The sequence below is a fragment of the Leishmania mexicana genome, chromosome 9 (assembly GCF_000234665.1).
Source record: "Leishmania mexicana MHOM/GT/2001/U1103 complete genome, chromosome 9".
Taxonomy (NCBI): Eukaryota; Euglenozoa; class Kinetoplastea; order Trypanosomatida; family Trypanosomatidae; genus Leishmania; species Leishmania mexicana.
The window spans coordinates 485548-496866 of record NC_018313.1 but is presented as its reverse complement, the minus strand read 5'-3'; the positions used below and the strand labels follow the sequence as shown (position 1 = coordinate 496866).

The 11319-nt window shown below is 61.6% G+C and overlaps 5 protein-coding genes across 5 annotated transcripts; all 5 read left to right on the top strand.

The window, feature by feature from the left end:
* Positions 1–975: 975 nt before the first annotated feature.
* Positions 976–1353, top strand: LMXM_09_1360 (hypothetical protein, unknown function; the record flags this gene model as incomplete). Its single annotated transcript, XM_003872770.1, has 1 exon — positions 976–1353. One exon carries the CDS (start codon positions 976–978, stop codon positions 1351–1353), a length of 378 nt encoding a protein of 125 aa, XP_003872819.1.
* A 1171-nt stretch (positions 1354–2524) lies between these two features.
* On the top strand, positions 2525–3103 carry LMXM_09_1350 (conserved hypothetical protein; the record flags this gene model as incomplete). The annotated part of the gene is made up of 1 exon (XM_003872769.1): positions 2525–3103. The coding sequence occupies one exon, from the start codon at positions 2525–2527 to the stop codon at positions 3101–3103; it is 579 nt and encodes a 192-aa protein (XP_003872818.1).
* Positions 3104–4239: 1136 nt separating this feature from the next.
* LMXM_09_1340 (histone H2B) lies at positions 4240–4563 on the top strand (the record flags this gene model as incomplete). The annotated part of the gene is made up of 1 exon (XM_003872768.1): positions 4240–4563. One exon carries the CDS (start codon positions 4240–4242, stop codon positions 4561–4563), a length of 324 nt encoding a protein of 107 aa, XP_003872817.1.
* Positions 4564–5973: 1410 nt separating this feature from the next.
* On the top strand, positions 5974–7779 carry LMXM_09_1330 (conserved hypothetical protein; the record flags this gene model as incomplete). The annotated part of the gene is made up of 1 exon (XM_003872767.1): positions 5974–7779. The coding sequence occupies one exon, from the start codon at positions 5974–5976 to the stop codon at positions 7777–7779; it is 1806 nt and encodes a 601-aa protein (XP_003872816.1).
* A 1558-nt stretch (positions 7780–9337) lies between these two features.
* LMXM_09_1320 (putative paraflagellar rod component) lies at positions 9338–11155 on the top strand (the record flags this gene model as incomplete). The annotated part of the gene is made up of 1 exon (XM_003872766.1): positions 9338–11155. The coding sequence occupies one exon, from the start codon at positions 9338–9340 to the stop codon at positions 11153–11155; it is 1818 nt and encodes a 605-aa protein (XP_003872815.1).
* Between the last annotated feature and the right edge of the window lie 164 nt (positions 11156–11319).

Here is an 11319-nt window from a genome sequence, read left to right as displayed (position 1 = left end):
GCGGGCATGCATGACTGCGCAGCGATGCCACACACGTCTACTCCTGCTCTACACCTGTATCCACCGCCCACTCGGTGCTCACCCCCCCCCATCTCCCAACCGCAACTCCTCCCCGCTTCCTCTCTCTTGCTCTCCCTTCGTTGTCTTGGGCGTTGTTTTCTTTGGCCTCTGTCTGACCTGCTCGTGTGCATGCGTGCACCTGCCTGTATGCCAGCGTAGAAGCACGCACCTCCTGCGCTGGGGGCGACGAGGAGGGGGGTGGAAGGGGTCTGAGGACGGCGCTGCGTGCGTCTCTGGCAGCTGAGCGATGCACACGTCACACAACTTTGGCGCGCCTTGACTGCGCAGTCCAAGCAGCATCTCATCTCTCGGAGGCCCTTGCGGCAGGCATGGTGGGCGCGCCCATGAACGGGAAGTGGATTCCAAGGAGCCCTGGCACGCTGCGCGGCCGCCTGTGCGCCGCGCGCGAACGAATTTGTGCGGGTGAACGTGTCTGCCTTGAATTACGCAGCAGCGTCAGCCACCCCCACTAGTCGACCCTTCCGACTTCGGTGATGTAGGCTGCCGTGGCAATCTCGGCCAACTCGAGCGCAGCCAAGTCTGCGCGACCCCCCCCCCTTGCGCCTAGTCGTGGAAGCACGTATGGCCGCCCTGCAGCAGGATTCCACCACGCTGACGCACGTCTTCTCCGATCTCGCACAGTTGCAGGGCCACAAGCCCAAGTTCTTCATGCACCACCGCCCACGCTGGCACTGCACGGCTTCACCACCGTCGACGTGTCCCGCTTCGTGCATCAACACAGTCGCAGCGTCTTCGATGCGGCAACAGCAAAGGAATCGCTCAGCACACTGGAGTGGTGGCGCAACGTTCTGCAACTGCGCCTCGTGCTGCAGTGGAGTAGTGCCACGGAGTGCCAGTCGACCCAGCGCGTTCAGCCTCCTCATCCTACTAACGACGCGGGCATGGACTTCTACGATGTCGTCGTGGGGTACAGCCCTCGCAGAGCCGGTCCCCAAGTCGGAGTCCGAGGAAGGGAAGCGGGTGCGGCGCAAGGCTGGCACTGCTGGCTTTTCGCAGCAACTGAGGAGCCTCTTCAGGGTGACAGCCACGAGCGCCTCTCCTGGCTGTCGAGGCTTCCCCAGGCTGCGGCCCCGCTCTGCTTCTGCAGAGTCTTGCAGAGGTGAATATGACCACGATGTCCACCGGTGCAGCCATGCCCGCACACGTAAGCCTCGAGGCAACGGCGACCACCATACAAGAGTAGATCCCCCATTCAGCGTAGCGCATGTCCTTCTCTGCCCTTACCAGGCGTTTTTTTTACCACCTCACACTCGCCAGTGGTGGAGCCGTTGAAGAAGCCGGCTGAGAGGTGCCCTCTGTGCGCCTTCAGGAGCGATAGCGAGGCCTTCTTCCGGCTCCACACCACCGCAGAGGGCACAGCAGCCTCGGCCTCGACGACGACGAGACGCCCGCAGTAGCATTGAATAGCCTCAGTAATGCTATGGCGCCTAACTGGCGATCCTGCGACCACCACTCTGCAGAGCAGCGTGTGCAGCAGACCCAGCACTGGTCACCCGTCGCGACTGAGCTTTCCAGTAGGGGTGGAAGTGCAGGTGCTGGTGTGCACGAACTGCGTGCTGCGACGGACGTCAATGGCACACGCTCCGCCTCACCGCTCATCTCCGGGGAGCCAGTCTTCCTGCTGCTTCTCGATCGCGGATGAGGCGTCTGCTCCAACTAGTGGAGAAGGGTAGAGCCGCTTCAAAGGTGCTACACGCGCGTCTTCGCGCGGGGGAAAGGGTGAGCATCGATCAGCTTAACAGAGGCGCGAGCCTGTGTCCGGCGCGCAACCGCATCGTTGGGGTTCTGTGAAGTGGCATCCTTGGAGCGAGAATGCACGACTCCGGTTCTCGCTCTCTCCCCTTCCGTGGCGCCGCCGCCGACCCCTCCCCCTACCGCTCGCACGCCTTCCCTTCTTTAGTTTCTACATGCACTCGCACAGCTGCGCGGAAAGTGCCCCCTCTTCCGCCTGCTACCACAACCCATAACCGTACCCGCACACATGCGCAATCCGGCCGCGAGAGAGCGACTTGGCGACACAGACATCAAGAAAACAAAGGAGAGACACGCTCGCAGTCGGCACGGCGGTTGCGTGGCAGGCTACTGGCGGGTGCTTGACGACTCAGGTCGAGATGCGAGTGCACGCGATGCCTCTCTCTCGTGCCTCCGCCCTGTTTCTATGTGTGTTCCCTCAGCCCCCCACCCCACTGTCCCTCCCTCCCTCCCTCTCTTTCCTTTCGCCGATCTCACCTTCGTTGTGTGGATCAAACCTCTGGTGGTGGCGGTGATGGATGTGGAACTCACGCACGCACGCACAAGCACGCACGCACACACGACAGGCTTGGCGGTCCGTCACTGATCACCAGAGAGCGCACGGAGAGCTTACATCGTCCCCTTTAGCGGGTGCACATCTCTTGGACTTTGTTCTTCGGACACCCAGACATTCTCCAACTGCGCAGCTGTCATGCAGGCTCCCAAGACAAGTACGTTGTCGGAGAAGGGAGAGGTCGTCCATGCTTCTCGTCAGTCGTTCTCTGAGACACCGTTCGTGACGGATCCGGCCGAAGTGACAGCCTTCGATATCCCAGTCGAGTACGTCCGGCGCATTGAGGATGCTCAGCGGGTCTATAGCAACCACTACATGGAGCATCGCATGTACACGGACGCGTGGAATCATGCGGCCATGACGCTGGGCTTCCAGTGCTGCTGGCTTGGAGTCGGTGCGTGGATCGTTAGCCGTGGTCTGAGTTACTCGGACCCCATGAACTCCATTGTCGCGCGGTGGGTGCAACACTCACGGGTGCGTCGGTTCACCACGCCCATCTCGTGTTTGGGGCTGTTCATCTTCACTGCAACGTGCGCGCAGCTGCCGTACGACTTCCAGCTGCTGCGCGAGGCATCCGCCGGTATTGACCGACAGACAGCTCTCATGAAGAAGTCGATGGACGAGCGTCACTTGGCGTATCGAGAAGGCAAGATCGCCAAGGAGCATTTGGAGGCGAAGGAGGCGGAGGCCTTTGCCAAGGGCATGAAGGTGGAGTAGAGGGGGAAGGAAGGCCACCCCGCCCTCCTGCGCGTCTTTTGTACGTCTCTGCACGGCTCTCTCGCTCTCCTGGGCCGTCGCTCTCTTCTTCGTGGTGGGGAGGCGGGCGGAGGGGAGGGCATCCTCGAGAAGGCCTGCCCCCCGTTCTCCCTTCGTGCCACCTCCCCACTCCCACCCAACCCAAACTCTTCATCTCTTCGCGTGATGACGATGTCGCGGTGGCTCACGGGACTGCAGCGGACGTGCCTGTGGTGGTTTGTCCGCCTCGCCTCCTCGGCTGCGGGTGGGAGCGTCGGAGGACGACGGGCGGACACCGGCAATGTGTTTGTGCCCGTGGCCACCAAGGCGCTCCAGTATGCTGGTTCTTCGGCCGTGTGTGAGGGCGTGTATTTTCTCTGCCGTACAGCACGCGCTGAGCGCCACACCACGCCCCACCACCGAGCCCTGCCTCAAGCTCTACTGCCCCACCCCCACACAGCCGCTCCTCGGCATGCCGGTCGCCAGCCCCGGTGCATCCCCCCTCTCGGGGTGGCACGCGGGCTCCTCCCCCACACATCCGTGGGCCGTGCGAGGGCCGGGTGAGGCGTACGCTCGAGTCGCCCTGACACGTTTTGCCCATCGTATGGATGGCACAGACGTGTTCACTGCCGTCGGCCGCCCCGACGCACCGTCGTCACCCCAGGGCCGGACCCTGTCACCGCCAGGCCGCTCACACATTCTAAAGAAGAAAGGTACCAAAAGAGCATCACGCAATGCAGAAGAAAGACGAAAGGTGGTGATATCGACCTGGCGGGGATCCCTGGCCACCCCCTGCTCCCCCACATCGTCAACTCCCGCGCAGGTGCACCCCGATGCAGCTCTGCGGTACACCGCAGGCGGTGTTACGATGCAAGCATGTCTGTAGCACTCACAACTACAATCTAATGGGTGTACATCAGCGGGGCCGCAGCGTTGCGCCCTCTCGCCAGTCGTCTCCATGCGCGTGACTCCATCAACCTATCCCATCCCCTCACGCTCCTCTCCCTCACCCCTTCGCTTCGGTGACTTGCTTCAGCCCCGCAGCCCTCACCAGCCCAGCCACATCCTTCGCACTTTCACGCTCTCCCTCCTTCCCCAACCAAACCCCTCACACCACCATGGCTTCTTCCCGCAAGACTTCACACGCGCACAAGTCGCACCGCAAGCCGAAGCGCACGTGGAACGTGTACGTGAACCGCTCGCTGAAGGCGATCAACTCCCAGATGTCGATGTCGGGTCGCACGATGAAGATCGTGAACTCGTACGTGAACGACGTGATGGAGCGCATCTGCACCGAGGCTGCGTCGATTGTTCGTGCGAACAAGAAGCGCACGCTGGGTGCGCGCGAGGTGCAGACGGCGGTGCGCATTGTGCTGCCGGCGGAGCTCGCGAAGCACGCCATGGCTGAGGGCACGAAGGCCGTGTCGAACGCGTCCCGTTAAGTGACTCAGTTAGAGGGTGTGTCGACGCCTCGCGCGTGTGTCGGGTGTGTGTGTGGGGGGGGGCCCTCGCCTTCCCCCTCCCCGCCTATGCCGTGGGCTTTCATAGAGATCTATTGTTTGCTTTTCGATTGTATTTCCTTGAAGGTGATGGCTCGTCCTTTGCTGGAGTGCGTGGCGGGTTCGGCGGCGAGACGCTGAAGAAGAGGAGAGGTGGGTGAAAGCACAGATGCGCTTCTCCGTCTTCCAGTCGCCGTCCGCGCCACGCTGCACAGAGGCGTGCACGCTTTGTCTTCTCTCAGAACAGGTGACACACACGTTTTCTTCTTCCCCTTCTTCGTCTTCGCTTCTTGGTTTTCGTTGTCGTCTAGACACCAACGTCCTCCTCCACCCCTCCCGAAAACAGCAAGAGCCACGCCCTCGCCCAGGGAAACAGACAAAAGGTACACGGTGAAGCGCACAGCGGCCCCCGCGCACCCATCCCTCACGCCTCTCGTGCCTCGGTACTTTCTCACGATGAGGCGAAACGAGAGGGGTGAATTCATTACGTGCTTGTCTTCCCACATCCAATGGGCGGCTCGATGACGCTGTCAGGTGCGGGTGTCACCGCCGCCTGTTTGCGTGCAGACATGCGTGTCCTCTCTCCGTCCTCCCTTGCCCTTTCTAACGTGTCACACCCGCTTCCGTCCATCCTCTCTCCCCCTCCCTCCCCCTCCCTCTCCCTCTGTGTGTGTGTGTTTCATTGCAGCGCACTGACAGTCAAGTTAGTGCACGCTGCAGCGCCTCTCCTATCCCCCTCCGTCCTCGCCACCTCCGCCGTGTGGTTTTGCGTTCACATCAGCGTCCCAGTCGACCCCGCACCTCTGCGCTCGCTTCGCCCTTTCAGCTCACGCCCGCATCTAATCCCTTTCATTGGTTGCCTGCTCTTTACTTTGGCTTGAAGTTTTTATCCCGTTTCATGGGCGTGGACGTGGTGCTCCTCCGCCCACCTGCTTTCTATACGCCTGTGTCCACCAGTGCGTAGCCGCTTCGCTTTTCCCAGGCTGCTTGCAGCGCTCGACGCCTCATCCGCCCTGGAAGCACACCTGCACGCTCACTGCCTGCGCTCCTGTGTGCGAGTATACGTTGACGCTCTCCGCCCTAAGTGGAGCCTCTCAAACACTTTGGAAGTTGTTGTCGCCTGCCGAGAGTTTCTCCCTCTACATATATATATATATTATATCTCGCTGTCTTCTGCGTGTTGCTGCCCCTCAGCGCGTGGGCGGGTCTCTCCCATCCCCTCTCGACTTTTTTGATCGTTGATTCGCTCGTTGTGTTGCCCCCTCCCCCCTCCCCCCCCCCCACACACACGCACATATACACCCAGGGTTCACCGCGATAGAGATAGCAGCGGCACGCTCACAACCCCTCAGAATGACGCGAAAAGTTGCCGTGGCGGCCGTCCTGGCAACCGCAGCACTTCTGCTGCTGCATACAGCCTCCCTCGCCTCCGTAGCAGCGGCGGCAGTAGCCCCAACACATGTGTCGTCAGCGCCGCCGACGGCGCAGCGCCAACGCCTCCGCTCCCTCGCTGCCTACGCAGAGCGGGTCGGGATGGCTCTGGAGCTTTTCGTTGGCAGTCACTACGAGAGCGGTGTCACCGACATCAAAACCGCTGACAGACAATCCACAGAAGACAGCCACTTGGACCCTTCTGAAAGCCTCGCGCCAATGCCAAGCGCCGATCGCATGCCACTGCTTGGGTTTATCACGCAGTGCCTGAAACATCCCCACACCGTGGTGCAGTCCGGGGTTCAGTCGGTGATGAGATTCGCCAGCGCTGGCCGCACGCTTGCGTCCGTCTTGGTCGGAGGCTCTCTCGAAAAGGACGCAGAGGCGCTCCTCACCAAGGTAGAGTCAGATGCGGACCTCCACGCGGAAGTCAGGAGTCCCAAGACGTCGCTTCTCGTGTCGCCGCCAAACGCGCACAGGACCCCTGCAGCTATTCATCAAACGACCCGAACGGTGAACACACCGCTGCACCAGGTATTTCACAGCACGAACCTCCAGCAAGTGAAGACGCTGGTGACGCAGCCTGCAGAACAGACCCCTCTCAGCTGCATAAACGGTGTCAGCGCCTACTCCTCCAACGCCATCGTTGCATGCAGAAACTCCGAGGTCACCTACACGGCAGCGGAGTACGTGTCACTCTCCGTGCATGAGCAGGAGCAGTGCGACGGGTACATCTCCGAAGACGAGCCGTATACACAGACCTGTGTGTGCGCGCAAGACTACTACATGACCCACGTCAATGAAAGCAGCTATCTATGCCGCAGTCGACCGCTGGACGTAGAGGTCCTTCTCGAGGGCAAACACCTGTGCTTCAGCAAGGCTGATGTCGCGCTGGGGTTGCCGGGAACGACGGAAGGGGAGTACTGTATCAAGACAAATCGGAACAGCACGCTGCAGCTGCGTGTCACGTGGAAGTACAACTTCCTCAGCAACGACGCTATGCTGGCTGCATCGGTATTCCATTTTCATGTGCCTGAGCAGGTGCCACGGGAATCAGAAGGCCTACAGTGGGTGGTCATGAGCGGCAGAAGACCTGTTATGGGTAACTACAGTGCACTGTCGATGAGCACAGACATCTTCAGCTACTTGGTAGCCGGCTACGCTGGCGCGGGTAAGCCGCCACCGTCGCCGAAAGACGTCGGGTTTTACTTATCGGCCAACACGGAGCTGCTTTCCGCCGCCGCCTTCTCGGCTGTGTTCTGCTTCACCTCGCCGCGCAAGACGAAGGATCAGCTGAAGGAGGTACCACTGAAGACAGAGGCGGCGCTGAAGCAGTATCTCGGCAACCCCGATGGTGTCTCCTCGTACTCGCTGACTCTCAACCTCTCCACTGTCCCTAACGAGTTTGTGGAGGCCAACCAAATGTACGTGGAGGTGGGTCTCAAGGGGGGCCCGTCCATCTACTACTACCGTGTCGCCCGCATTCATGTTTCTTTCACGGACCTCGCCGAGCCACCCACCAACGCGCACGAGTACAAGAAGCCGCTCGACCCGCTCTACATCCTCCTGATCGCCGCCATCAGCGCCCTCGTCATCGGCACCGGGTTGGCGGTGCTCTGGTACTACTGCATGCAGCCCGATGACTCTGACGACCGGCTCGTCTCGGATGCGCAGCGGAAGAAGGCGCAGAAGCAACGCCCTGATGCGAATTCAAGGTCTGCCGACTAAAAGCACAACGCAGACATGGTTAGGTCGACTGCACAAGGATGGGCCGGAGAGGAGAGGAGAACACACCCGGAAGTGTTCGCAGTGACACAGCAGGATGCAGTGCACGCGAGTCTGCAAGCGAGTTCAACGGTGTCTCTTGCACGCGGACGCCGTCCCGACACACGGCATGCCGCACCTCCTCCCTCCCTCCCTCTATTTCTCTCTCATCACGCCCTGCCTCTCCCACTCTGGCCCATCATGGCTTCTTGGTAGAGCGAGCAGGGGCAAGGGGGTGGCGGTTACGCATGCGCGCGTGCCCGCCTGCGGCTCGCTCATATCTCTGCTTTGTGTTTCTCGCTTGTGTTTACGTGGACACTCGCCACGCCCACCACCGTCGCCTCCGTGCTTGACTGTGTCGGCGCGCACTCGGCCCATGCGGGTGCGCGCACGTGCATGTGGGTGCGTGGATGCTTACTTCCGCTTTATCTTTCTTGCTTGTGGGCACCGCCAGAAACGACGGGCCCCCTCCTACCCTCACCATCACTCTCAACCTGTGCAAACCCCATCTGCGCTTTTCCGTGCTCCTGATGACGGGAGGGCACGGACACACACCTCTCAGTGCGTGGTACCTCAGGGCCCGGTGCACCCCTCCCCCCTCACCCCCGCCCCTTCTATCCCTGCCAATGTAGAGCCCACCTCCGGCGGTGACAGGGTCCGGCCCTGGGGTGACGACGGTGCGTCGGGGCGGCCGACGGCAGTGAACACGTCTGTGCCATCCATACGATGGGCAAAACGTGTCAGGGCGACTCGAGCGTACGCCTCACCCGGCCCTCGCACGGCCCACGGATGTGTGGGGGAGGAGCCCGCGTGCCACCCCGAGAGGGGGGATGCACCGGGGCTGGCGACCGGCATGCCGAGGAGCGGCTGTGTGGGGGTGGGGCAGTAGAGCTTGAGGCAGGGCTCGGTGGTGGGGCGTGGTGTGGCGCTCAGCGCGTGCTGTACGGCAGAGAAAATACACCCGCGTTGAAGTGAAACGAAAGTGCCGTCGTGGAGCTAACGATGTGTAGGCCCACTGCGTGACACAAAGTTGTCTCACCACAGGCATAATGGCTGCACGCCGGCACCCACCGCGTTCTTCTGAGCGTGCATGTCGCGCTCAGGTTGCTGACACACATCGCACATGCGTGTGTGCGAATCGGCGACTTGAACTCGTGCAGATGCGTCTCTGCCTCCGTCCTCACCACCATCACCACCACCTTGCCTGCCCCTTCACTCTACTGCACTCCGTACGGCCCGCCCACATGTTTATGTGCCGATAGCCCCTCCCCCTCCTCCTCCTCCACACCCCCACACGCACACCCACCCGACCGCTTGGTGGCTCTCCTGCTGGTTTGTGTACCATCACTCAGCACTGTCGCACTTTGCCTTTCTCTGTGTGTGTGTGTGTATTTCTCGCGTCTGTGTCCACAGTAGAAACCCGCACCACCCTCCGGTCCCTCTCTCGCTCGCCTCCTCGTGCGCCCCCACAAGACACCGCGCACACACGCGACCGTCATATATAGAGAAGGACGACACCATGATGAGCAGCAGCGCGATCGTCCTGCCCACGTACCCGTCACGGGACGTGCAGAATGTCGAGAATCACCGCTGCATCGCTGCCATTGCCGAGCTTGCGGAAAATGGCCTGACCATCGCCGACAACTTCGTGACGTACACGGAAGGCCGCCTGTCATCGCTGGCGCTCAACGGCGAGCGCATTTTGGAAGCCGCCGCGAAGCTGCATGAGCGCTACCGTCACGAGCGCCCTGCTGGCTGGGATGAGGCGCGCTTCATGGGGGAGTGCGAACAGCGCGTGACACCGGAGGAGATCGAGGACCTGTGCACGCTTCCGGCACTGGACGCAAACGCCTTCGCAAACGCCCTGTGCCAGCTGACCAACAAGGATCTGCCGCGGGGTCGCTACCTCGTGGTGAAGGACAGCCTGAGCGTCATCAAGCCGCACGTCCCAAAAACCTCCGTCATCGATCTTTCCGAGACGCTGGCGGCGCTGCATGACATCCAGCATGTTGACCCCACCGCGGAGATCAAGGATGAGCTGTCAGAGATGGATGAGCAGCAACACAAGTACGTGACCAAGGTGGACGAGGCCCAGGCCGTCTACGACACCGCCCTCAGCCACGGCGACGTCGTCGAGGTGGAGCGGGCCCACCGCCACCTCATCGCGGCTCGCTACGAGTACCTCGTCTCCTACGTGAAGCGCCTCCACTTTCTCAGCTCCACAGAGGAGGACAGCGAAGTGGTGCACTTTGCTGACCGCCTGCAGAAGCTGCGCGAGGACGCCGATGATGCCGTGAAGGCCTTCAGCGACCACAAGCATGCCATCAAGTCTGCAGTAAGGGCGGACCTGGAGAGGTGCCAAGAGTCGCGTGCGCGCGAGGCCGCCACGCACGAGGCGGCGAAGACCGCCTTCCAGAATCAGAAGAGGAAGATGGAGGCATCGCTCGGCTCCGTTGTGGAGCACAAGGTCCAGTTAGTGAACGAAATACTAGAGAAGGCGGCGGAGCTGCGGAGGGTGATGGAGCAGCAGCGGGTCATGACGCAGGACGTGGTCGAGGCCGTCAAGGAAGAGGCGAAGCGCGTGACGGCGTACGAGGAGTTCGTCACTATAGGGGACCAGCACCTGCAGCGACTGCGGCGGTGCCTTGAGTACTGCAATGGATGCGAGCCTGTAATACGTGAGATGGAGAAGTACGTGAAGACCATGGTGGAAAAGCTGCCCCACGAGGACGCGGAGAAGGCTCTCAACGCCATTATTGACCACGAGTCTGACGAGCTCCTCAAGGTCTACCGCGCGTTTGTGTTCGTGTGTGGAGAGCTCACGGTGAAGAAGACGCACCGCCTCGACACGTTGGAGCGCCAGGCCCGGCTTGCGCAACATAACCGAGACAGCTCCATGGACAGTCTCGACCCCAACTTCAAGCACTACTGCGAGGAGGTGGCGGAGATGCTGGCCCAGGCGCAGGCGGTGGAGGGGGTCATTAACGCCCTGCACGCCACACAGGACGCCGGTGAGCAGGTGTTCGAGTCTGTCGAGGAGCTAGTGTTGGCCTCGTGCGAGCGCACCGAGAAGCCGTTTGTGCACCCCCTGCAGGAGCTCGGCTACGAGTCCGTCGCGGCCCGCACCCGCTTCGTGAATCGCTCGATGAAGTACGTCGAAGGTGAAGAGCACGAGATCTTCCAGAAGAAGGCACGCATCGCGGAGGCCAAAGCTCTCGTGGAGCAGGAGCAGGAGGCGCTGGTACGCGGTGTCAGCGCGGCCGCCATCGCCGCTCCTGCGGCGGTTTCACTAAACGCGGCGGACGGCGCCGTCCCTGCGCCAGCGCAGATCGAGGCGTAAGTGCGCCGGCCGCTCTACGGATGATGTACAGACACGGTGATGTGGTGCACGGGGCTACAACCTTTCATTTTAGCCTATGAAAGCTGAAAGCCCCCCCCCCCCTCCCCGGAAAACTTCGCGATGTGGCGGTCGTTAGCCTACCCACACTTCTCTGGGCCACCCAT